The 27,677-nt window shown below is 41.3% G+C and overlaps 1 protein-coding gene across 50 annotated transcripts in view; it reads left to right on the forward strand.

Moving 5' to 3' along the window:
* Positions 1-25,764, forward strand: part of ZBTB20 (zinc finger and BTB domain containing 20) — an 846,735-nt gene extending 820,971 nt beyond the window's left edge. For all 50 annotated transcript variants that reach the window (XM_061167116.1, XM_061167114.1, XM_061167131.1 and 47 more), the window contains 2 exons: positions 3,402-5,006; positions 16,504-25,764. In XM_061167116.1, coding sequence (XP_061023099.1) covers positions 3,402-5,006; positions 16,504-16,925 — 2,027 coding nt within the window. In that variant the 3' untranslated portion in view covers positions 16,926-25,764. The remainder of the gene's footprint in view (positions 1-3,401; positions 5,007-16,503) is intronic.
* Positions 25,765-27,677: the final 1,913 nt, after the last annotated feature.

Here is a 27,677-nt window from a genome sequence, read left to right on the forward strand (position 1 = left end):
AAATGAAAGAAAGCCTGGGAAAGGACTTGCTTCAGCATTGTGTGCTGGAGGGCCGAGGCATGCTTGAATGGACCGGCAGGGTCCCCCATCACATCTGTACACATATCAGCAAAAACCGATTCAGCCTTTCACAGCTGCTCACTGTGGTGCAGGACCAGTGTGCTGAGACCTTTAAAAATTGTGTCTACAAAAATCCAACGAGGTTTGTCAGGTCAGGTTGTATATGTGTGCAGGTTCAAGTTTGTCTCTGTGGTTTTTAATGAAGTTGGCAACAGCATTACTGCAAAAATCATAACTCAGATTATTTAGCAGACAATTTTTTGTTATTATTGCTATAGATTTACCTGATTATTTAGACTTGAGTGGATCAGCTCAACAAGCAGTTTGAACTTTTTTTCATGAGTTTGTGTGTGTTTGTGTGTGTGTGTACATATATCTATGAATGTGTGTGATATAATGACAGCTCTTGTTGGTGACCATATCCATCTCTACAGCAAGCTCCATCATCACTTTCTATGTTGTGAGAATTAGATGGCCCTCAGTCTTTGGGTAATCCAGATTTCATTTGTCAGTGATCCAGTATCATGTGATAAAAAGAGTATCAAGGGGCATGGGATCTAATCCCACCTCAGCCACTTACTAGCTCTGGAAAACATTGGATTAGTCATTTAGATACTTTGAAACCTTCAACTTCCTTTTACATCAAATAGTAATAATAGGACCTGTCCTGAAAATATATAGGATTGTTATAAGGAGTAAATGAGTCTATACCTCTGAAAGAGTTTGTACACTGTAAAATGCTACATGGTTATTAATTATTATGATAATTGTGATTGAGCTTCTTCCTAGAATTATCAGAAAGAAGATATGACAACTCAAGTGATATAGCTGTGACTGCTGCTATGAGCAATTGTGTGTTTAAAGAGTGTTTTTATCCGTGTGGAGAAAAATGTTTAATAAATCCATCCTACTCAGAGACGGTGATTTTATCAGAGACTTAGCCAATTTTAGTGCTTACCATTTTACTTAAATGAAAAAGACCTTGGTGATAGTAAAATTGTATATAGAAACTTCTACATTTTAGTGCCAGAACTCTCTTTTATCTCTTGCATTGTTCCATTTATAAGTTTTTTAAAATATGCTTTATTAGATGACTGAGGCTATGAGCACACTAATTTATGGATAGGTACAGAAGTATCTGGAGGGTACACTGAACAGACCTTATTACACACCTTTACGGCAGACCCATGGACACGTAAGAACCCCAGGCGTCATTCAGGGACAAAGCATGCAATACAGTGAAGCAGATAAGAATGTGAACTCTAGACCCAGACTGCTAGGTTCAAATGCCAGCTCAACCACCAACTACCTGTGTGGCCTTGAGTGGTTTCCTAGTTCCTCTGGCCTCAGTTTCCTCATCTGAAATATGGGGATAATAATACTACTGACATCATAGGATTGTTGTGAGGACTCAATGAAATAATGTACATAAAGTAGTTAAAACTTGACACTCTTAAAAAAAAATCACTCTTGTTATTATCACAGTGCACAAGCATGAGGGACTCAGTAAGACATTAGAATATGATCTGCTGACTGATTTCCTAAATTTTCCTTTCTAGGTTTTTGGGGCCTTCCTCTGGTGCCGTGTTTTGTATTAACAGTTATAGGGGATTCACCTTGATTCCTTAACCTGGCAAGGACAATTTGTTGTATATAAAAGGAAAAAGAGGAACAGTCATCTAATGAAATATTTTAGACACATTAACAGACCTAATAGAAATTGGAAGGAAAAGGAATTCTCTTATGAAAAAATTTGCACAAATCATATCACTCAAAGAGAACATAGAGCCTGTAGGCAGCATTTATTAAGTTTAGTGGATTTCTGTGAGGCTGACTAAATGTAAAGTTGGGAGCAAAGGAAATGAATGAGTATATAAGGATGCAATCACACCAGCTGTGATGGTGCCACACCAGATGGATTGTACCACAGTAGAAAAGCTAGTTGAGCTCAGACTTCTCTGAGCAGGTCCTCTTTCCTAAGGCAAAGGAGAAAGAACCTGAGGAGGTAGTCATTCCTCTGTGTGCAGGCCGTTACCTCTGGGTTACTTATAACAAGACACAGGGATCTGGGTCACACCAACAATCTATACCTGGGTCACCTAGTTTTGAAAGCCTACTTACTTGGCGTCCCTTAAGCTAATCTTTTAGTTGTGAAGGCAAGAATGGGGAATGACTGAAGAATGATGTGGAGAGAGGGATTCTTTAGAGAGCTAAAGTAAAAAAAAATAGGAAAGCCCTAAGTCTAGTGTTATAGACACTTGTTTTCCTTCTCAATCTGGGATCTAGGTGTTACCAACCTATCTCTTGTCTGCACAGCCTAGGATATAAGGGTGGCAATAGGTCAGGCTGTCCACATGTTCCACGTAGCTGAGTGCGGCCTTCCTCCTGGCAACTGTCTGATATATCCCTCTTGTAAGCGCAGAGAGCACCCAATTCCTTCGATAATTGTACATCCCACTCCAGGTTAACCCTACTGTCCTGACCTACTTACTAACAGTCCTCCTAAGTGCCCAGTTTGAATGACAAATATGGTCACCTAGTGTATTCCAGTCTCCCAGGTCAACACTGCCATCTCTGACCTTTCTAACATTTCTTCTTCATTAAGCCTCAGAAAATTCAGAAGACCACCATATAGCATACAACCACCCTAGAAAGTACTCAAACAGCTCTCACCAAAGAGGATAAGAAAAATGCACAGATACAAGAAGATTGCATTCTAGAGCCTGTCCCTCCACTGGAAAACATGGTGGTAGCTATTTTATGTCTATCTTAGTCTAAGCTGACTTTTCCAAGAATTTTTGCATATGTGGTGTGGATTTGCAGAATGTGCCATGTTAATTAACAGGAAGGGAATTAAATATTGTGGTCATGAATAAAATAAGGAATTTTGATAAATTGAGAAAAATACAAGCTTTCCCAAAGGACCTGGGCTTAGGCCTGTCTAAAGTGGAGGCAGAGTTTCCTGAGAACAAGTCTTCATTTGCCTTTTGGTTCTTATTTGCTGAAGCTGTAGGAAAAGCAGGCAATGACCTATCTGTTTTTTAGACTGCTGTACTTCCACTGACAACCCTGGCTGAAGGTCTAGGGGATCAATTATGGATTCAGTACCCCCAAATAGCTGGGGCCCTGTTGCCACAAAATCCAAGGCCTTGTTACCATAGGACATCATACCCACAGGTCAACCTGATGCAAAGCCTATCCATCTTGGCACAGAGCCTGCTTGTGTCTGCACAGGGGTGCTGCTAGGAGCCATGAGCATTGCCCACCTGAGACCCAAATGTTAGGGATGCAGCCAGCTTGCTCTGACCCACGCCCTGTGTTGTGTCTGTCTCACCGTGCAGGTGACATCAGTTGCAAGGGGATGACCGAGCGCATTCACAGCATCAACCTTCACAACTTCAGCAATTCCGTGCTCGAGACCCTCAACGAGCAGCGCAACCGTGGCCACTTCTGTGACGTGACGGTGCGCATCCACGGGAGCATGCTGCGCGCACACCGCTGCGTGCTGGCCGCCGGCAGCCCCTTCTTCCAGGACAAGCTGCTGCTGGGCTACAGCGACATCGAGATCCCATCGGTGGTGTCGGTGCAGTCGGTGCAAAAGCTCATTGACTTCATGTACAGCGGCGTGCTGCGCGTCTCTCAGTCGGAAGCCCTGCAGATCCTCACGGCCGCCAGCATCCTGCAGATCAAAACGGTCATCGATGAGTGCACGCGCATCGTGTCGCAGAACGTGGGTGATGTGTTCCCGGGGATCCAGGACTCAGGCCAGGACACACCACGGGGCACTCCCGAGTCGGGCACCTCGGGCCAGAGCAGCGACACCGAGTCAGGCTACCTGCAGAGCCACCCGCAGCACAGCGTGGACAGGATCTACTCGGCGCTGTACGCCTGCTCCATGCAGAACGGCAGCGGCGAGCGCTCCTTCTACAGCGGCGCAGTAGTCAGCCACCACGAGACGGCACTTGGCCTGCCCCGCGACCACCACATAGAAGACCCCAGCTGGATCACGCGCATCCACGAGCGCTCGCAGCAGATGGAGCGCTACCTGTCCACCACTCCCGAGACCACGCACTGCCGCAAGCAGCCCCGGCCCGTGCGCATCCAGACCCTGGTGGGCAACATCCATATCAAGCAGGAGATGGAGGACGACTACGACTACTACGGGCAGCAAAGGGTGCAGATCCTGGAGCGCAATGAGTCCGAGGAGTGCACGGAAGACACCGACCAGGCCGAGGGCACCGAGAGTGAGCCCAAGGGCGAAAGCTTCGACTCGGGCGTCAGCTCCTCCATAGGCACCGAGCCCGACTCCGTGGAGCAGCAGTTTGGGCCCGGGGCGGCGCGGGACAGCCAGGCCGAACCCGCCCAACCTGAGCAGGCCACGGAAGCCCCGGCCGAGGGTGCTCCGCAGCCGCACCAGCTAGAGACCGGTGCCTCCTCCCCTGAAAGAAGCAACGAGGTGGAGATGGACAACACGGTGATCACTGTCAGCAACAGCTCCGACAAAAGTGTCCTGCAGCAGCCTTCGGTCAACACGTCCATCGGGCAGCCATTGCCAAGTACCCAGCTCTACTTACGCCAGACCGAAACCCTCACCAGCAACTTGAGGATGCCTCTGACCTTAACCAGCAACACGCAGGTCATTGGCACAGCCGGTAACACCTACCTGCCGGCCCTCTTCACTACCCAGCCGGCGGGCAGCGGCCCCAAGCCTTTCCTCTTCAGCCTGCCGCAGCCCCTGGCAGGCCAGCAGACCCAGTTTGTGACAGTGTCCCAGCCCGGCTTGTCGACCTTTACTGCACAGCTGCCAGCGCCACAGCCCCTGGCCCCATCCGCAGGCCACAGCACAGCCAGTGGGCAGGGCGAAAAAAAGCCTTATGAGTGCACTCTCTGCAACAAGACTTTCACCGCCAAACAGAACTACGTCAAGCACATGTTCGTACACACAGGTGAGTGCGGCCGCTGGAAGACTGGCAGCAGGGGGGAGAGGCTGAGGGGGCTGGAGGAAGGGAGGGGCAGGACCTGTAGGTGGAAAGGAAAGTAGGAATCATCGTTCAGATTTTACAGAAAGACATATTGTAAACCATCTTCTAGAAGCCCCAACTATGCCCCCACCCCACGAACCAAGCATCCTATCACCAAAAGACAAAATCACAGAAACCCTTTGTGGGAAAGGGCCAAATGAGAAAACCTGATAACAGAATTTGCAGGCACAACATCCCTTAAATACATTGAACTTTGAAACATATTTTTGATCCTAGATGTTTAAAACTAGAAAAGTCCTTGCAGATCATACACTCCAGTCACCTCATTTTACAGACCCAAGTCATATAAGCCAAACAGGAATAAGGGTTTCAGTCTGTAGTAAGTTTCATTTGAACCAACAGCTTGAAGAGGCCACAACAAGGCTAATGCCAGTGGAGGCTACACTTACAGTCCCTGAAATGAGGAGGGGTTTTCTAGTTCTAGTTCTAGTTTTCTAGTGCTAGTTCTCTATTTTCCACATCTAGAGACCACAATCAGTTCTGGGTTCTCCCGTTTAAAAGGACAGTAGACTCTTTGGGGCACACTCAGAGGAGTATGATTAAGATGGAAACGGTCGTGAAGCCATGGCATATGAGTCATGTTTGAAGGTGCTAGAGGTGTTTGGCAGTGCGTAGGTTTGAATTGAAAGTGCCTACCGAGCTTTGTCAGCTTGGCAAAATTACTTAACATTTCTATACATCAGTTTCCTTGTCTATATGATGGGGATAATAGTGATAGTAGTGCTGTTTTGAGGATTAAATGAATTAATACATATGAAGTTCCTAAAGCAATCTCCAGCACATAATAAGCACTCTATAAATGTTAGCTATTGTTCACACTTTTAGCATTATTTAAATGATTTGAGGGAAGATACATTAAGCTTGTTCCATTTGTGTTCACATATATAGAAATGGACCAATGATTAAAAGCTATAAAGATATTTAATTAAATAAAAGAGGAAGTTTAAGCAGAAATGCTTTAAAGATAGGTAGACAACCTCCAAAGGGAGCATGAGTTCCTATAATTAGAGGTGTTCAAGGAGAGAATGGATGATCATTTCATAGTGATTTGTTATAGAGGGGATTCAGTTATTCATCAGGTGAGTAGTTGGGCAAGATAGTGCTTCATTCCTGGAGCGAATGATCCTAGAGCAAAGATCTCCTGACCTCCCAGCCAGTGAGTGCCCTTTCGTAGTGCTACAATGGACCAGACAGAAATGAGAACTCCATGGATGCTCCTCCATATAAGGGACTATATATGTGATATGATTTCACATGGATTCTCTTATACTAAAAGTAACTAACTCAATGATGATCACCATATTTGAAATTCCTATTATGAGAGTCATAATTCCTACTATGAGGAATTATATAATTCCTATTATGAGGAATTATTGACGCGATGGACATGAATTTGAGAAGGCTCCGGGAGTTGGTAAGGGACAAGGAAGCCTGGCGTGCTGCAGTCCATGGGGTCGGACACAACTGAGCAACTGAACTGAACTGATTATGAGAGTCATTCATCTGCCAACCTTCTAGTTCTAGAATATCTCTGTTAAATGACAAATAAATTGTCAGGGGAAAGTTATATACCTGAATTACAGTACATGAAAATAAGTTAGTTCCTCAAAGCAACCTTGTTTCTCAGGTCAGCCAGCAGGACTAGCTAGGGGATAGAACATAAAGCAGATCAATTTAAATTGTGGAATAGAAGGGAAGGACTGCAACAGACATACCAACATGGAAGTGAACAATTGAAACAGAACATTACTTAAGACGAAATTTTCCTTCTGTGCAGTTCAACTTAAATCAGAATAATATGTAAATCTATGTATGTGCCCTTGTGTGAATCAGTTCTTAAAGATGACAGTTTTCATACCTCTAAAAATCAGAGTGACTACTACTGAATTTAGGAAAAAAATCAGGTAGTGGTAAGTCACTGTATTTACTTAGAGTACATGTGAATATCTAATAACCTGAGGTCAATCGAGGACATTTTCCATGTGGTATGGTATCATCATTATTTAGTAAATTAATCGAATAGTAATATTTTTATTTATATAGCAATTTATGATTTACAGGGTATTCTCCCATAGTTTATGTCCTTTCCTCCTCTGAGTACCTACCTTGTAAATCCATCAAATTAAGGATTAAGGGGGGAAAAGAGACCATTTGTGGAGATGTATTCTTAACCAAAGTTGACGTCTCTGTTCTTGGATCCATGAATGTTTCTACTCTCCCCATGTTTGCATCTCTTCCAGTAGACCCAGCAGATATAAAGTTTACATACTCTATTAGATCGCATGTCAAAATAAGGCTTTAAATCTGGAGCATAACATTTTTTGGTGTACTACAGAAAATTGTCTCTTTGGTGTATGAACATATTTATTCAATTTTACCAAAGGATTCTGTGGTTAACCCAAATAACTAGATTTGCCCATAAGAAAACCAGCAATGGATTTGCAAATTTAGACATCATAGATACAAAGGCTACAAGTAAAGTCATTTTATAAATCTGAGTTATGCTCAAAGGCATAACTTCAGATCTCTGGTAAACTATGAAGTTCCTCATAACTTATAAAGGTCTTTGTAATGGTGTATATAACCTGACTACATCCAGGAACAATAAATAATGTACATCTGTCACTTGCGTACCTTATCTAAAAGAATCAACACTTCCATTTCACCCCCAAATCATTTGGCAGTGGCATTTTGGAATGGTCAGCTCTCTATCAATACTTGTCTAAGTGAAGAAGTCTATAACCTAAAAAAGTTTAGGAACAATTGGTCTCGGTTTTCAAAAGGCAAGACAGCCTGAACATATGGAAGTAATTCAGCACCTGGATTCACTTTGGCTGACATTTCAAAACAAAGTTCTCTCCAGTGTCTTGAGAAAACATCAAAAAAGTGGAGCCTCACAGCTTTACAGGAGCCCAGTGGAAATGATAAAAATCCACAGCAAAGAGTCCAAATGTTAGTCTAAAATAAGATTCTAGAAAGTCCTGGGTATACTGGAAGAGTAGAGATGGATTCTGCTTCCTACCTTTAGTCTAACCAAAAAGAATCTTACTAGGAAAGAGTAGCTTTACAGAGTTTAAAAGGAAAAAAACTTAGGTTCTCAGCATCACAGCCACTATGCATGGTAACCAGCTTTGCAGTTGAGCAACTGCAACTTTTAATGAATATGATACTTGCTTTCAAGGATTGGAGGCTTCCCTGGTGGTTCAGTTGGTAAAGAATCCACCTGCAGTGCAGGAGACCTGGGTTCGATCCCTGGGTTGGGAATATCCACTGCAGAAGGGAATAGCTACCCACTCTAGTATTACGGCCTGGAGAATTCCATAGACTGTATAGTCTATGGGGTCGCAAACAATCAGACAGAACTGAGCAACTTTCACACTTTCAGTGATTGGAGAGACTCAGTACTGAGATCTGAATTCCAAATACAATTCATGTAAGTCTATGTTAATGATCTACATAGTCATTAAAAGGACATGTTTGCTACAAATAAGTAGTCCATCATGTTGACCTTGGAGCTCACCTCTACCTTAGCACACCAAGGGAGCGTAGGTTGTCGAGCACATTCCCTGATGATTGTAGCACTGATACTTAGAGTAGGGACGTAAGTGAAAGATGACTGTGCTGGAATTAATTATTTGGGTTCAGTTTTGGTTCCTCTAATTGTGACCATACACAAGTCACTTAATTTCATTACCCTTAGTTTGTTTGAGCTTAAAGTAGAAACAATAATTTTCCTGCCTTTTGAGCTACTGTAAAGGTATTATGCATGTGAGAGCTCTGCATAAAAGGTAAAGTACTACTTAATGCTTTCTTTAAAAAATCATCCTCATCACCTTAGCCTCCTCCTCCCAGAGACACTGAGTTTATTTGCTCTGTCTCCAATCTCTGAGTAATAACTGTCAACATGTTTCCTTCCTCGTTGGAATTCAAATGCCAAAGCAATGTGATACCCCTTGGGTTTCCCTTGAACTTCCTCCATAGCATGAATTTTTTTTTTCAATTCCTTAAAGATTTTTTAAAGAAAATCTCTCACTAAACCACTCTATCTACTGCCAAACAAACCATGAAAGGACTTCATCTCTTCTAGGAATTTCTCAAGTTTGCTTTACTGAAGTTTCATAAATGTTGTGGGGCAGGAAAACAAGAGTTAAGGACACACTTAAAAACAAGAGAATTAGAGAAAAAGCAAAGCTAACACAAACCATCCTCTCATGGAACAAAGCAGGACTCCTCTGTGCCCTCTCCCAAGAGAAAAAGCAAAAAAAGGCATGGGATGGCACAGAAAGACAGAGGGCACAGGAGGATAAGCCTGGGGTGAATGTGGGCATGGAAGGCAAGCAATAGGGAAAATTCAAAGATAACATGGGAGCAGTGCTTCTCAAGGTGTGATCCCCACAACAGCAACATGTACATTCTTGAGTCCATCCCAGACCTGAATGGGAACCCAGTGACCTATGTCTTAACAAGCCCTGATTCACACTGAGTTGGGAATCACTTCCCTAGATGGCCTGGGTGATTAGGAGGAGGATGACTTCAGGTTGTTTTTGTTATATAACATTGTTCCCCAAAATTCCACTCACAAGAACCTATGTGTTTAAAAAAGTAAATCAGAGTACTGAACAACAGCTTGATTTTATAGTGATAAACTATGTTAATGGAAGCAAATATCTTGCATATTCAAGGTTCCATGGCAAATGTACTCCTTTGGGCACTTAACATTATAACAATAACTTAACTTATAGCAATAACTTAACATATAACAATGATTTATTATTATTGTGCTGTGCTTAGTCACTCAGTCATGTGTGACTCTTTGCAACCCTGTGGACTGTAGCCCACCAGGCTCCTCTGTCTGTGAGGATTCTCCTGGCAGAAATACTGAAGTGGATTGCCATGCCCTCCTCCAGGGGATCTTCCCAACCCAATGATCAAACCCAGGTCTCCCACATTGCAAGCAGATTCTTTACCATCTGAGCCACCAGGGAAGTCCATGAATACTGGAGTGGCTAGCCTATCCCTTCTCCAGGGGATCTTCCTGACCAAGAAATTGAACTGGGGTCTCCTGCATTGTAGGTGGATTCTTTGCCAACTGAGCCACCTGGGAAGCCCTATATTATCATTACATGAGTGTTTTTATGCTTTCCCATTAGAATGTAAACTTTATGAAAGCAGAAACAATTTTATATATAATTATACGATATATATCATATATATCTTACGCTCCAATATACCCAACATAATACCTTCCACATGGTAAACATTCAGAAAATATTTGATCAATGAATGAACTGAATTCTTCTCTAATGATATCTAATCACTTTCAAAAGGGAAAAAAATTTTTTCCCACAGAGTGTTTTATTTATTTTAGGACGTAGCTCCATAGACATAATGCAAATATACTTTGTACATTTATATAAGTACTCTGCAATGGTCGGAACAAATTTCAGATATCAGATTCTGTTTGTTTGTACCATGCTCTATACAACAAAATTGCATACAGAATTACAAGGCTGACAAAGATGGAATTCAAGGTATTTCTTTATCACCAGGTATAAGGTTGCCAGACTTAGAAAACAAAAGCACAAGATGCCCAGATGAATTTTTGGATAAACAACAAATTTTTTTTTTAGTCTAACTATACCCCTTCAATATTTGTGATGTACTTATACTGAAAAAGTGTTCATTGTTTATCTGAAATCTAGATTTAACTGGGTGCCATGTATTTTACCTGGCACTGCTGTCCAGGTGGAACTTTCTTTTAAGAGCCAGTGTTAGGACTTCTGCTTTAAAATCCATAGATGAATACAGGCTTGCATATGTATTTGCTTAACAAATATTGGTTGAGTGAATGAATGAATGTTCAAATACATAAGCATACTTTCCAGGAGAATTTAATTTGGGGAACTTATATATAAATTCATTATTTTCTTACCAAGACTTAAATTTCTTTTTCTTCTCTTTTTTTTTTCTATATACAAAGACTGTATTGTACCTGTGTTCCCACTTGTGTTTTCTTTACCAACAAGTGGTAGACATGTGGACCTTTTCCGAATCATAGTATCAACTCAGTGGTCACCAATGCCCATTAGTGTTCTCTGCAGAACTGATCATTTTCTCTGTTACTTTGAGAGGCTTAGCTATTTTGGCCTTGAATTTTACATAAATAGATATAATGATGATAGTAACATAACAATGGTATCCATGGAGTAATAACAGTGCGATCAAGATCGTGATGTTACAATCCTCATATAGAGCTTGGCTACTAATTGTACCAAGCCAGTGGAGTAACAAACAAGTATAAGGTTTGAAGTGAGAAAGCCTTGATTTTACCAGTTTCTGAGTGACTTTAGGTAAATTCTATAATCAATCTGAGCCTCATTTTCTTGTCATGTAAGATACAGATCTTAACAGTGCTTAGTACTGAAGGATAGGGGAAAATGTTAACATCTACCCGCTCATAAAGTTGTAAGAAAAGTCAGGTAATGTGGATGAAGGTCCCTGACATCTTTAAAAATCTTCTTGACATCAAAATTTTTACTTGTCACTAAAGCCACAGAGGTCTTATAAATGCAGTGTGTCCCCACTAGGCAATTCCACCCCTTCCCAGATAGCCTCACAGTCCAAGCTGGCACCAGGACTACACCCCCTAACCCCAGACTGGGAGAAAGGCTGGTAGGTGGTCTTGAATGTCCCCCTCCAACTAGACCTCTGTGGTGGAAAGCAGATTCTTCAGCCAGTGAAGGCTCTGCATGACTCCATCTGAGCACCTTCCATTCTTGTCACTAGACCTTTCCCCCTTTCTGTTCCAATCTTGATTGTCCCCATTCAGAGGACTTGGAATTTCCAAGACCCCTTCTGCTTTCCTTGGCAGTAGCCACCTCCTCCTGCACCTACTCGTCCCTCCCTGCTTCTGCCCCCTTAGCAAACACCACGTTTTCTGTACACTGCCCCACACTGTACTCACCCGAAGGAAGGTGTATGCCAGAGCAAATGATGGAGAGCCTGAGAGAATGGGAGAACTAGATGGGAACAGTATTTCAAAAAAATGTCCAGTAACAGCAGTCACTGTCCTCTTTGCAGCCTAGGAAAAGCCTGATTAGAATGAAAAAGAATCCACAGAATAAATGGATTCTTGCTGAGCCCCCAATTCAGAGGTCACTCTTCAGAATTGGAGTGCCTCAGCCTCAAGTTTTAGGCAGACCTTCTGCACCCTCTAACCTAAAAATATCTTTCTTCCTCTCTTTTTTTCCTCACTGTCAGTCATGGTAGAGTGTCAGCCCCAGTCCACAAGAAGGAGTTGAAAAGTGATGCTTTAGAAAGCAGGCATCCGAAACTGAAGAAAAATATATGCATTCACTATTCCTCCCTTCTCACACATACACACACACAGAGAATCATAAAGGACACTGCCTCCTCTTCTGTTCCACCACTTGCTGCCCAGTTTTTCAGCCTCTAGAGTACAGTTGCTACCTGCTAAAAATCCTCTGTCGCTTTGCTGGCATTTGTTTCATGGTGCCATTTCTTTCCATTAGCATATGTAGCTGAGACTGGACTAGACCCTTCACTCTGAATTGCATAGCTACAGTATAATCACTTGCTTTATTGATTATCTGAAATAGTTTTTTGCAAAGTCCTAAGTTGGCTTCCTCATGCCATGCAAGTCATTTTTCAGTTGATTTCATTTATCACCAGTTCCTTTGTGCTGAAAGGAACAGTTGAATTTTTCTTGAAATGATCACATACTCTGTGCAAAAGTGCCTTATTGCTTTAATTTTCAAAATACCTTCACAAGACAGGTGCTTACTGTATTATTCTCAAGTTATAGATAAGGAAACTGAGGCTTACAAGGGTGAAGTAACATGCCCAGGTCATTCATCCAAGGAAATGGAATTCATATCACCCCAGCATCTATATGGTCCCAAAATGGATCATTTTAAAGTGCAGGGGCTTATATGAGCTTCCTCATCCTGCGTCTAATCCCAGTGTCTGCCTGGTACTCTGTGTCTCTTTCTAACCAATCAGACTTGCCATTCCTGGCCATAGGCTTGGACCCAGAAAGCCATCTGCTACCACTCATCTTAATTTCATTTCTCCACATCAAGAGCACCAAGCAACACCAGCCACATCCATTTCATGTATAATGTTGAAAGCCGTTCGGGGTTTGCTATAAGTAACATGCAGGAAAATAATGGGGAAGAATCACTCATTTCTAGTGAGTGATACTGTTTCAAATCCAAACATAAAGAAATGAGTTGTTTACACCTGACTAATCTGAAAATGCACCCTATTTAGTAAGGCAGTTCCTGGAATGCCTATGCTCTGCCAATGAGGCACCTGAATAATTTCAGAGCACTTTCCTGTATGGAGCTCCCAAGTGCTTTGCAAACATTTTTCCTCATTAACTATCACACCATTTTTTCTGTGGCAGAATATGTTGTCCTATTTAAAATGTGGGACTGCTGATGCCTTGAGTGATTTAAGCAAGTTGCCCTCAGGTCACACATTGACAAGACCTGGACCAGAGTCCTCTGGGACATGGGCCATGGTGGACAGAAGGCCACTAAATCTGCAAAGGAAGGTGGCAAGTGCTTGGTCCAACTCCTCACTTACAGAAGGGGAACAAACCCATAGAGATGAAAACACTTAGAAAACCCAGGGTGATATGGATAATTAACAGCCAAACCTTGGTGCTAAGTGCACGAGGTGCATATAAACAACATCCATATATAAGCTATGGAGGGAGAGACGACACCTGTGAAGAACCAACTGATAGATTAGAAAGGTGTGAAAGTAAAAAGCCATCATCACTGACCTTGTCTAGAGGAAAAAATACACTATAAGAAGGTGAAAGTTTCAAACAGCAGGAGAATTTTTAACACAAACCAAGTTTCAACTTCCTAGCAGCCAAAATACCATCTGGAACTTTAAGAAGGCACACTTCCCATTAAAGGTGACAGGTGGACATATTTTAAAAGATAGTTGGCCGGCCTGTCATAGCCTCTAGAAAGTGTACTGAAAGCACAAGGATGGCAAAGACCAGCTTGAGTTCCAAGCATGTTTACGGCTGACAGAAATGTTCCAACTAAAAATAACATGCATGACTGTTTCTCTTAGGGAATCTCTTATTTCAAAAAAATGTACCTATATAAATACCATGCAGAGATTGAACTCTTCATGTAGGAATAAGGCTTCTAAACTCTCCCACTGTAGCCTAAAAGTGAAAGTCTTCTATCCCTGTGACCCTATGGCTCATGTTGTTTCATACATAAAGATGAAGAGAAGGAAAACTGGAAGACAGCAGAGCAGAGAGAAAGCCAGGCCAAAAAGGTTGTGATTAACTAAAGGAAAAACTTCAAAGTTCAACAAAATTGGTTTAGAAATTTGTGGAGTTATAGTTGAACCAAATAGCCATTTCTTAGGATCGTGTGCTTCAAAATATATCTTTTTCTGTTTACAAACACATCAAAAAAGCTTTCCAGTGAGATAAAGTTTCATAAAACATATCATGAATAGAAAGGACTAACCCTGAGCTTGGCACACAGTCAGCATATATGTGATTGTGTTCCTCACCGTCATCACTAGGACACACCAAACCTCTTCTGTTTCATGATGGAAAAAAATGGCAAGACAGTCAAGGCACATATTTTAAATGGAAGTTAACTAAAATTCAAGAACTAGATTTCCTACCCTGATGCCTTATTCAGATGTTGAAATATTAACCGAAGAGTTTCAGAGGCTTCAGGCTTTAGGTTGGGTTATGGAAATGGCTTCCTAGGTGGCACTAGTGGTAAAGAACCTGCCTGCTAATGCAGGAGACTTAAGAGACTTGAGTTCAATCCCTGGATTGGGAAGATTCCCTGGAGGAGGGCATGGCAACCCACCCCAGTATTCTTGCCCGGAGAATCCCATAGACAGAGAAGCCTGGAGGGCTACAGTCCATACGGTTGCAAAGGATTGGACATGACTGAAGCGACTTAGCACACATGCATGGAAATGTCAAACCACGCAAGTGTTTGGACACAACTTAGTGACTAAACAGCACACAACAATGAGAGGGTACACGGACAGACTTTCTATGTTGGCTGCCTGCCTTGAGCAGTCAGTGGTGAGGTGGGAGAGATGGAAACACCATAATGTAGTTCACCTCACCCTCCAAAAGCAGAGATGAAGGCAAATAGCACCAACAAAAACAAGTCTCTATTTATCCAAAGAGATGTTACAGGCCCATGGATGTTACTTATAGAAGACTATTTCGTGTGGTCATTCAGTGACAATATTCTTACTTACATTACAGCTTTTAACAAGTTTTATCATTTGGTTTCTAAGCCAAGAGCAAACCAAAGCAGTAAACTGAGGAGAAAGAAGGGTTTCAGCCAACACACTGAGAGCAAAGAAAGAGAAAACTATTTTTAAAATTGACCCAAGAGTTCAAAAAAAGCGTATGGAACCATTTAATGGTGGAGGAGGAGTCTTGTAATAAGAACACCATCCAAGTATTCCCACACCACTCTTGGTGGTCTGCAAAGCGATTTCATATGTATTTTATGTCAACACCAGCACAGTGAGGTAAGCAGAACTATGTACCTCAGAGGCATTTGGAGATTCGTCAGAGTGGCAGGCTGTGCCTTGGTGCCTAGATTTAAACAGGACCATTTGACTCTGAGATCATCATGCTATCTACCACCTACTCAACCTCCACACAAGACAAGGCCAATCTGCAGCTCAGGGCAGTCTAGACAGAATAACCAATTAACTCTCTAAATTTACCTTTTGGGAAGATTTCTATCTAAAATAGATTTTTTAAAAAAATCAAAGGCATAGCTCTTTAGAATGACTTATTCCTACAAAAACCAATATTTTCCAGACCTATGATCCAGGCACAAGTGCACTTACCAGACAAAATACTGGAAATGATTATTGTCTCCAGAGAGGCAAGCTATGTCACCACCATCCTTGGTTCCCAGAGATTCTAGAGATCCCTATGTTTCCAAAAGAACTTTTCTCTCTCTTATTTCTTATGTACTTAATGATGCAAATAGCAGACATACAGCTAATGAAGGCGTTGAAAGTGAGCCCCTTGAAGTAGCACTTGCTCTCTCCACAGAAGGATCTTAGAAGACTTTTACTGGAGAATGTCATGTAGCTTTCCAAGAGAACCATTTTCTGGCATGGGGACCTGAAGCACTCTAAACTTTCCTGGCAGCACCTTGAAGCAAGGTTTCTCGGAACAGGAGAGGCCAGGAAGGACTGGATCCTTCCAATCAGGGGTGCTCCGTTGACCAATCAGACTTTTTTTTAATATTTCTGTTTTTGTTTTCTGTTGTCTTGTTTTTCTGTCTCTTGTTCTCCCCCCCGGCTGTGTCTCGCTCTGTCCGTTCTGCTGTCTCTCCCCTGTGGCCAGGTGAGAAGCCCCACCAATGCAGCATCTGCTGGCGCTCCTTCTCCTTAAAGGATTACCTTATCAAGCACATGGTGACGCACACAGGAGTGAGGGCGTACCAGTGTAGCATCTGCAACAAGCGCTTCACCCAGAAGAGCTCCCTCAATGTGCACATGCGCCTCCACCGGGGCGAGAAGTCCTATGAGTGCTACATCTGCAAAAAGAAGTTCTCCCACAAGACCCTCCTGGAGCGACACGTGGCCCTGCACAGTGCCAGCAATGGGACCCCTCCTGCGGGCACACCCCCGGGGTCCCGCGCTGGCCCCCCAGGGGTGGTGGCCTGCACGGAGGGGACCACCTATGTCTGCTCCGTCTGTCCAGCAAAGTTTGACCAAATCGAGCAGTTCAACGACCACATGAGGATGCACGTGTCTGATGGATAAGTAGTATCTTTCTCTCTTTCTTATGAACAAAACAAAACAACAAAAAAGAAACAAAAAAGCTATGGCACTAGAATTTAAGAAATGTTTTGGTTTCGTTTTTACTTTCTGTTTTCGTTTTTGTTTCATTTCATTTTGTACTACATGAAGAACTGTTTTTTGCCTGCTGGTACATTACATTTCCGGAGGCTCAGGGGGAGTAATAGTTCTCCCAGTCTCCCTTGGATGGTGGCCTTAAGGCCTGGTAGTGCTTTGGAGGTCCACTGGTTGGATCTCTAGCTACTGGCCTCTAAATACAACCCTTCTTTACAAAAAATCTTTAGAAAAAAAAAAAAGTTAAAAAAAAAATTTTTTTTTCACTTGTGAAGAGCACTACAAAAATATATAACAAAATCTAAAAGGCCTACTGTCTTTAAGTACACCGCTTGCAGTGTTTCAGTGGACATTTTCACAATTCTGGCCACTTGGACTTCACAGTAACCATTTCAAACTGTGGAATATATCACTTTCTGGTTGAAAACCCAGAGTGAAGGCCCTGCTCTTTTCCACCTACCAGGTTGTCTGATTTCCATAAAAAGGGCTGTGGGGGTGGGAGGGGGTGTAGGTTTGATGGTGTGGGGAAGACAAATGGCCGGCTTCTCCCCAAGATTCTGCTGGGTCCACACACCTTGGCCCACCTCCTCCACACCCCCTTTTCAGCAGAAGCCAGGAAGACTTGGACAAGCATCAAGCAACAGTGGCTATCGTATTTATTCAGTGTCTTCGCTGAGCTCCAGCCTCAGCACAATCAAGAGGGACTTTCATGAAAGGCAGGAATGCAGATAAAACAAAGATATCAGAGGTTTGCACCTACGTTTCTAGGTACAAGAGAAGGATTATTTCCAACAATCTTTGCAAAAAAAAAAAGTGTCAGGATATATTCTTGTGGAAGAGAAAAAGAAAGAGAAATGGAGGGTGGGGGGAATAATAAAAAGTTCTTGAGGCTTTTTTAATTCAAAATTTTATAGAGGGGCAAAAGTGACATTTACCAGATAGAATGCTGATTTTTTTAATATATTTACAACAGTATTTGTGTAAAAAAAAATACAAAAAAAGTGATATTGTTAAAAGTAATTTTTTTTCATTTTGGTTTTGCATACACTGCCACCAATCCCTTCTCTTTTATTTCACACACATATATATATTTTTTGGTAAGTCAAGACTGTTAAGGTTAGCGATACTGCTTCCAGATAGAAAGAATAAAAGGCAATTAAAGTTATATTTGAAAGAGAGGAAGGATATTTTCTTCATATTTTTTTAAATTTTTCTTAATTTTTATTATTTTAAGTATTGCCTGAGTTGATGAGGGCCTCTGGCCAGCCCATCCCTGCTGTAATTTGAACTGCTGCTTTGTATTTTGATATGTAGTTTTTCAACTTTTAGCAAGCTTATGTTGCTCCACTGAATATTTTTTTCACCAATTCATCTAGAATTCTGTTCTTTTTCACGGGAGGGACTTTATCTTTCAGAAACAGATTTCTTGCTTCTCTGAAAGTTTCATTGAGATCTTGTGATTCTAGAATTTCTATTGACTTCACCTTTTTTCTCTGATGAAACACTAGCACTCTAGAGGTCTTGACAAAGGGGTCCTTTCCTTTTGTGGTCAGCCAGGAGGAGGAGTTCACGACACTCTGCTGTCCCTCCTCACCCTTCACAACTATAGAGAGCGGCATTAGCAGAAGCCTGTTGCAGATCAGGATGCCTCAATGCCACAGTCACTTTCTTCCTTTCAAAGATCAGCTCTGTTCCCACCCTGGTTGAGAGGGCTAAATAAGATGATTATTCTTTAGATACCTTATCAATCCTTGCTTGTTGGTAAGGTTTTAAAGAAACTAACAAAAATCTCCCAGATGCGCAACATCCATCATCTGGAAGACCAATTCATTGCATCATCTTAGATGCCACTCTCTCTTCCTAGTTGAGATTTCTCTCCTCGGTCCTGATCAAGGTATCAGAATAGAGATTTTCCCATTATAGACAGTGTTCTAAAGGGATTCCAACTCAAACATAGGAATTCTTAAACCTTATAAAAACTCCAAAGGTGATTTCACTGCTGGGCATATTTTAATATATGTAAGTGGGAAAGTAAATCTTTAAACAAAGCAGAAACACTAAACTATAGTTTAAAAAAAAAAAAAAAGAAGGAAAAGTGTATCTCAGTTTCAAAATTACTTTGCATTTTCATTTAATTTTCCTATCAGCAATTTATTTATTAAAAAAAAACAAAAACAAAAACCTGTGCAACAAATGGGGAGAAATCTTCCAAGGGAAGCAACTGTATAATAGCTAAATTGGTTTTACTCGTCATTTTAGAATTGGTTAACTAGTATCTTTTCTATAAGTTTTTGCTGATAATTAGTAAGGTTAGTGCAACTGGCGTATATGTGAGTTTGATTTGGTCCTGTGGTCCTTAATTCAGTAAATATTTTACTAGAAATTTTAATGTAGCCATGGATGATTAACTGACCTTTAAGTATTACCCATTGTGATTTCTAAGAGGAGTCCTACCACAAACTATGTATCCAAAACTGACCTGTTTTAAAAGCTGGTGGAAAATAGCTTCAGAAATAAGAAAAAGTCCATTTTCTTTTGCTAATTGTGCTTTTTGAAGTAGCTATCTTAGACTCCAGTATTTCCACCTACTACCAACAGAGGGAGCATTAGTTAATTAACCATATCATAGAATTTTAATATTTTGAAAAACAAGTCGTTAAACCCATGATGTAACACAGAAAAAAAAAATTGACATTAAAAAAGATCTTTGTAATCTAAAGGAAAATGACATGAAATCACTCAGCATATGTTACAAATGGAAGAAAGTCAAGAGCCACTTTAAAATATTTTGAATTATTTGACAGTTGCTGGTTTAAAATGGTGTCCTTACTCAAATCTTAGCAAAGTAGACAACATTATAGGACCCCCCAGAAACTTGATCCTGATGCCAGTATGGACCACATTCAGCTATCTGCTTCTCAAATCTGAGAGAGACCCATTTGCCTTAATGCTGGTTTGTCACATAAAAAAAAACTGAGCAATTGGGTTAAAATTTACCTTTTGTTCTAGAACATGTAAGAGAAAAAAATTCCAGTTGAGTTTAAACCCTAATATTCATCCTTCCCCTTCAAATGAAGTATTTCTCTGTTTTTTAAATGTTGAAGGACCCCTGAAGAATTCCTAATGAGGTAATAATTTTAATGATATGTGCTATCCAGTAGGCTTTTTCTTACTGTATGCATATTCCTCCCAGACATCTCATAGTCCAAAATAGTTGACAGATTGTCCTCTGGAGAAAGGAAGACGCTAGACTGAAGTTGGAGATGTAAGTGTGGGGAGCAGTGAACTTGCTGTGGGGTTGTTACTCCATACTCTGGTCTCTGAAAGAGCTGCTTTCCGAACTGACCTACATTTGGGGAAATAAACAAAGTCTGTACCTGTTTCAAAAGGATAAAGGAACTTTTAGTTTATCAATCCTTCCTTTTAAATTAAATAATCATCAACATCTTAGGAAAGGGTAAAACTTTTGCTTTGAGAATAGAAGATGAGCATGGATTCTTTTTTATTTTCTAGTTTCAAATCCAACAATCTTCTTACATTTTGAACATCATGCTAGGATGTTATGAGTGCTTTTAAAAAAGAAAATTTTCAGTAGCCAGGGAAAAAAAAATAGATGTAATGGGATCAAATGTTCCAGATATAAGACCTCTTAGGATAAGTACAGGGAACAAGAACTGGTATGGAAAAGTACCTTTTTTTTTTTAAGCAATTTAGGATTTAAAACTGGATTAGCTGGACAAGGGAAAGGAGAAAAGTCAAAGGGGAATGTTTATCTCAAGACATTTAGATGTAGTTTATGAAAAATAAAACGTCCTAGCCCTAAAACATCAGTAGCATCTTAACAGAGCTGGCAATTTTGTCCCTATTAATATAATAAATGCTAATAATTGTACCTACCCCCCTAACTCCCAGGAAGTAAAATAGAACCCAAAAAAGGGAAGAAATTGGGACACATGGACCTGATACAAATCTACACAGGGGAAAAGGTTGAGAAACAAGCCAGGCCAAAAAGGAATCTGAAATGAAAATCTCTATATCAAAATATTTCTTACTATATAGTTTGAATTATAAACTTTAGCTTTTAATACAACTTTATAGACTTTTTCTTCCCCAAATCCCTAATGCTCTAAATTTGTTTGTGCCGTGAGTAAGTGTCATGGATAATTTCCTGCTGTTGTTCAGGCTGAAGCCCATTTCTACCTAGGCATCTCGGAGGTCACAGTAGCTCCTGGCCTTAGAAAGACTTGAATTTTCTTTGTTTAAAAGTCACAAGGTTTTGTTTTGTATCAGCCCAACATTCTATAAGGACCAAGAAAACGTCTAACTCATGAACAGTTAGAATGCGTGAATTGTGATATGAAAAGAGAAAGTTTCTTCTGGGTGTGTTAGTTTCACACTGGTCCTAAAGACTTCCTATACCCCCATCATCCAAGTACACCAACAGTATGTGCAAAGGAGGAGTAGGCACCACCTGAGATGCCCTTGGAATTTAGGAGAAGAGAGGGGGTGCCCTGTCTGTTGTGACCTGACTTAAAAGACATTGTATGAAAGAATTATTTTTAATGTAGTCATGAGTTGAAGTCCAGGGACCTGGGAGCCATGGGGAAGAGAACAGAAGGTTTGCAAAATGTATTCAGCACCCAATAATGCAAAGCCAGAAAGCATCCAATCACAAAACTAGGAAGTTTGGCAAGATGTATTTAGAGAAAGCTCTGGGCTTTTCCACAGGTAGGGTCAACAGACTTTCTTTTGAGTGATTTCTGGCTCTGAGAAACCTCTTTACTTACTATAAAAGAACTTTATTTAAATGGCCAATTTTGTCCCCCAGAGAAAGATTTTATAAAGAGAAAAACAGGACACTAAAGACACAACCATGTGACTTGGTGTCAAACAAAAGGAAGGGGCCACCAGAATTTCAATAGACTCCCTGATTCCACAGAAGAGCCAGGCAACCCAGTGCCCCTCGGTGCCTAGTGTGTGAAGAGGGTGCTTGAGCCGCACCAGGCTCCTCGAGGCCAAATGCGACCTTGCAGTCGGGCGGCCGCAGCTGCTTCCCCTTCTGTGTTCTCGCAGAGAAAGGGGCTCTTCTCCTAGGTGCCCAGGAAATAGATGGCACGGGGCAAACTTTCAAAACAATCTCTGCCTTGGTGCTCAGGCTGCAAATGGAGACAAAAAAGGGGCACAGAGGAGCTCTTGCTCTGGAGAGAACATTCCCAACAGCTGTTTGTGCAGAGTTGCCATTTGTGATGCTGCATCAACCTCCCCAGGAAGGAAAGCTGTGTGACTTGGTGTCCCTGTAAACACAGAGCTTGGAAACCAATAACCCAAAGCATCATTTCTAGTACTAGATACTCAAGTGATTAACCTGACCAAAACACCCCAAAGATCTTCCTCAGTCTCTGCATATCTACAGAACACTGACTCTGTAGCAGTCAGTGGTGCACGTTGATAGATCCCAGGAAATGGTGTGAACACTAGGGTCTGTTTGGATTCTTTTTAGGGTGAAGAGGTAGAAGATGAGGGCTGCACAGCATGGGTCCCTTTTCAACTATGTATTTCACTGAATGAGGGGTAGAAATGCCCTGTGTTGAAACAAGAAACATCATTTTTCCACACTGCTGACCAAAAATGCCTGGATTCCAGTGGTTCTTCAGGTCCAGCCTATTGCTCCAAAAACTGAATAATTTCAGACTAAATCTAATCTGAAGTGACCTCAGTTAAGGTATTTTCACAGGAAGCCACTTATAGTAAAGAATTACTGCCTTAAATCAGAAAGCCCAGGGAAGAGAACAGAAATAGAGAGATTGGAAGGGTATGAAGACGTGGCCCTTTCTTGCCTTTTAATGGTTGCATTATTGCAAAACTGAGCCCCATTCATGACTGAAGACTATGGAAACAGTGACTTTACAGGGAGGCACCAAACTTGTACGGAACTGGCTGCTTTCAGGAATGGCTGCTATTTCTTATCGTATTTCAGTGACATACGTCTGGGCTGGATGCAAAATAGACATCCTATTAGCTAAATAGTGAGTCCCATGAAACATGATCACAGGTGCCTAAGATGCTAGTTGAATCATTTCCTTAGCAGGGAGAACTATCTCAACAAAAAGCTTTCTCTTCCTGTACAGTGTATATCGCTAAACTTTTTTTTTTCTCAGTTTCAGTGAGCATCTGGTTTATCTGGTGGCTTTTTGTTTAAATGCAAACTCACAACTTTCAAATCTTCAATGAAGAAGCACAATCTGCAGATTGTAGGGAAAATCTAGCCACAGTTATTGGAGTCCTGGCTTTTGCGATACCTAATTAGAGTGTAAAAAGTCCCTAACTAGCCCTCTTTCAAATTCAGTGGTTTCCTTGATTCAAAATGCTTCAATGAGATTCTAATACACCCAAGACAGAAAAAAAAAAAAAAAATAACCCCCTAGGAGACATCTGTTTCTACTACTGTTGCAACAGAAGTTTGTTATTGCCCGGCAAAACCATTGCAATTTATATGTAGATTCTAGTAATGAAAGGGACTTAACCCATCTAGTATGTCACAGCTGCTGTCCAAAATGTCTGTAAATGAGTATACATTATGCATGTACACACGCAGTGTGAGGTGCTCTCAGTATAAAACTGTTCCACATTCATATTCCCCAGTGACAACAAGATAGAGTCTGGAATTTCTAGTTAGAGGTCTCACGTATCTCATGCTTCTGCTCTGTTGCCTTAGTTGGATGCATTAGTGCTGTCCACTGTCTGTAATGAGGCTTTAGGAGATTCTGAAGGAGCCCAACCATCAGTAGTTTCTGTATACCCCTTTCATGAGAAACTTGAATATGCTTGTATGAAGTAGAGTGCACTTAACCAACTGCGCTTCTATGGGGTTTATTGACGTGTGTGTGGACATGTGTCTTTGCATGTGTGCTTGCTGTAGTCTGGTCATGTGTGCATCTCAAACAAAGCACACATAGGCACAGGTCCTGGTGCATAGATACCGTTGCCTCTTCCCACCACTGCACTCAAGGCTGGTGGCTCCCTTCCCAGGAACCAGTCACCTGCCCACTCTGTTGCTTTTTGCAGCATTTCAGAGTTAGGAGAAACAAAGGCAGCTTGTTGGATCCACAGCGAACCCACAGTGACAGGCTGCTCTCCTCCAGAAGAAGGTAGAACAGATGTCCTCCACTGGCAAGTAGACAACAGGGAACAGCAGTCTGGGGCACCCCCTCTTGCCCAGGTTTCCTGTGGAGGAGGGGCACTGGGGCCAGGCAGGCAAGGCCCATACAGACTTTGGCCTGAGCCCTTCTGTGGCTCAAAGTCCTCCATTCCTTTCCTCTATGCAACCCAGTGTATGCGCACAAACACCCACCCACTTGTGAATTTGACTCCCAGACTAAAGCTTCCTTAATCCTGCCTGCATCTGCAGGAAACCATCATCATTCATAAACTGTGTCTCCTGAAACCAGTGTGGCCTTTGCCGAAGTCTTTCCAGGAGTGGGTTGTTTACCATGTCTAGCAGACCAATAGACTCTCAGAAGAATCTTTTTTGGTAATCTCTAAGAATTGACGGCTCTTGCCCATCTCAAACATTAAAGTAGAATGCGCTTTAGTGGACTCTTCTGAACCAACAGACCTGGCTCTCACAGCTGACTTTGAAGGGTGGCCTGGAAACAGTCGAATTCAGTTTTCTCCATTCCCATGCCTTTCTTTTATTAGGTGACTTCTTATTTTTTATGACATGTGGATTATTTCTGCTCACAGAATTCAGAGGACATTTTCTTTCCTCTTCTATTTTGGTGACTCTCCCCCTCTCCCATTAAGTAAGGCTATTTACAGTTGCAATCTTTTTTGTTGTTATTATTTTTTTAAATGTATATTGTCTTTCTATATCCAAAAGAAGTCTGTGACTGTAACCATAGGTGTTTCTTTTTACTGGAAAAAAAAATGATTTTTTTTTTTTTTAATTAACAGTACTAGTGACTTCGTGGAAGAATATGAGTTACTATTTAGGTATGCTTACTTAAGTACAGTACACTACATTGCAGTATTTCTGAAAGCTAGAACATACACATTATATATAACAACTCTATATTGAAATATATATTACATTATATTCATTTTTCCTTTTGAATCTGCCTACAATCACAAGTTGATTGAAATATTATTTCTTCACATTTATCACCCATCACCAACCTGCTGCAGTTAATCTGGTGCATTTAATAATAATCATTACTGCTCTAGTTTGCTTTTTATATTATCAGCTTCAGTATTGTCTTTACAGGATTTAAATTTTTTTTTTTAAGCTCGGACTTAGCAAGTGTAGGAAAGTGAAAACTTTGTTAAGAAAACATTTTTTTGGTATGGTTGACACAAAGAGTTTCATAGTCACAGTGATCTTGTTTAGCTGACCCTCTCAATATCTGAAGAACAAAAGAAGTGTATATGAATGTATCTGTGATTTTCCCCTCTAGGACTGTCACTGTCTATATTTGCTTTTAAAAATATGACCAAGGGGCCACTTAACCTCCATATGATCTGGCCAACAGTTACAGGCTGCATTTCAAAGGGCTGCTCATCTGAGAAGCAGAGGCAGTTAAATGCCTAGTTGTCCCAACTGTATTTTCAAATACTGATTTTTAATACTTGTTCTTTACTGACTACTTTCTGTTTTCAGTATGCCTACAATTATTTTAACTTGTCTTCTGTGCTTCCCTGGAGGCAGCTTAGCAATATAATATTCATTTTCCTAGGAGTTTTGTTTTTTTTTTAATAAAATCAGAATTTGAGGAACTTTTTCATGACAGAGGCTGATAGAACTAGAACTCAGAAATGTGTAGATACTATGTCACCCTCAGCATCTCCAGTTGTCTGTTTAAGTGGGGACTTGGTGCCTTTCTTCTTTAAGGCCCGCATGGAAACATCAGAAATAGGCATCCTGTTTCCCTAGCAAGAAGTATTTCCAAAGAGTAATTTTAGATAAAGAGCTTCTTCAGCTTCCCTCAGTTACTCAACATAGTGCCTAAACAACCCCACAGATGGATAAACTTCTCATCTATCCTGGGTGCCCAAGACCAGCTCCACATTCAGGACAAGATGAAAACAGCTGTTCACCATATTCAGCGTGAGAGCCCTTCCCACACTGAAAGCCTTCTCAGTGTAACACCAATTCCTCCCTTTCATCTTTTCTAGTAGATGTTTATTTTCAAATCCCATCCCATTCTCCTGTGCCTCTTCAACAAATCCCACACCAACACCCGCCCCGCCACCACCCTGCCACCCCCCCCCCCCCCCCCCCGCCCGGCCCACACCGTTCCTTATCCAACTCCCCCTGTGCCCTCCACTTACTCGTTAAGGAATTACCTGCTCTGATCTGCTTGGAAGGAGTATTGAGTCCAAAAGCAAATTATCCATCTGTTTCTCCAAAGTTTTCAACTACATATATTTCTACTGAAAAGAAAGTGAAAAGTGAAAGTGAATCGAACAGTCGTGCCTGACTCTTTGCGATCCCGTGGACTGTAGCCCACCAGGCTCCTCTGTCCATGGAATTCTCCAGGCAAGAGTACTGGAGTGGGTTGCCATTTCCTTTTCCAGGAGATTTTCCCAACCAAGGGATCGAACCCGGGTCTCCTGCACTGCAGGCAGACTCTTTACCACTGAGCCACCAGGGAACCCATAATTGTGAGTTGAGGGTGAGGGGAGCTGTTCCTTTGCCTTGGACCCCTTGATACCCAAACTGTATGAACTTCACTATTTTTCTCTTTCCTTTTCCTCACTCTTTGTTCCTTTTAATTATTATTATTTCTTGTTTCTCTTTAATACTTTACCTGTTCCTCTCCTCACTGCCTTAAGAATGCTAGTCATCATGACCCCTGAGGGCTTATTTCCCTCCCTTCCCCCTGCCCCTTCTGAAAGTCCTTCTTTAAGCTTTATGTGGTGAACAAACATTGACGCGAGTGAGCTCAGCAGACTCGTAGGCAGAGTGAAGCATGTCTTCACTGTACTTTCAGGTCTTAAAAGTTATCAATATTCTTTTGAGAGTGGGAGGACCTGAGTCACAGTTTTAAATGTCAGCTGTATTTGCTGAGGTCATGAATTCTTTTCACCTTCACATCTGGCCAAAGATAAAGAGAAAAATATTTTCTGGCCTTTTTTTTCCCCCTCTTTTCTTAAATACCACAGTGTTTGAATTCATGATATGAGTAGACCATTTCTGAGGGGGAGAAAAAAAATTATCAATGATGATTCTTTCAACTCCTACTAATATTTAGCCAAATGACATAGTTGCCAGACGCTAGACTTAGAGAAATCCAATGAAAGGGGTCACATTTCAGAATAATTTTGATAACTATTCAAGCCTTAATGAGCTCTTCTAAAACAAGTAAAGCCACTTCCACTCAAAGGCCTAGGAGACAATTAAGAAGATATTTTTTCTTTCATTTATCTTTTTGAAAAACAATTGTTGATTGGTTTAGAACTTTAAGCAGTAATTTACTAAGGGATGAAAGGATTCCTAAAGTTTCTAAAACTGTCTATTTTGCAACCAGATGTTTTTTAAAAGATAAAGTTAATCTGTGCTTAAATAGAATAATATTAGGGTAGAACAGATACTTGAAGAGCCATGCAATACACTCCCCAGTACCTAAGCATTCACCATGTGACTTGGTCATCATGCTAGGTCTC

The sequence above is a fragment of the Dama dama genome, chromosome 19, assembly GCF_033118175.1.
Source record: "Dama dama isolate Ldn47 chromosome 19, ASM3311817v1, whole genome shotgun sequence".
Classification (NCBI taxonomy): domain Eukaryota; kingdom Metazoa; phylum Chordata; class Mammalia; order Artiodactyla; family Cervidae; genus Dama; species Dama dama.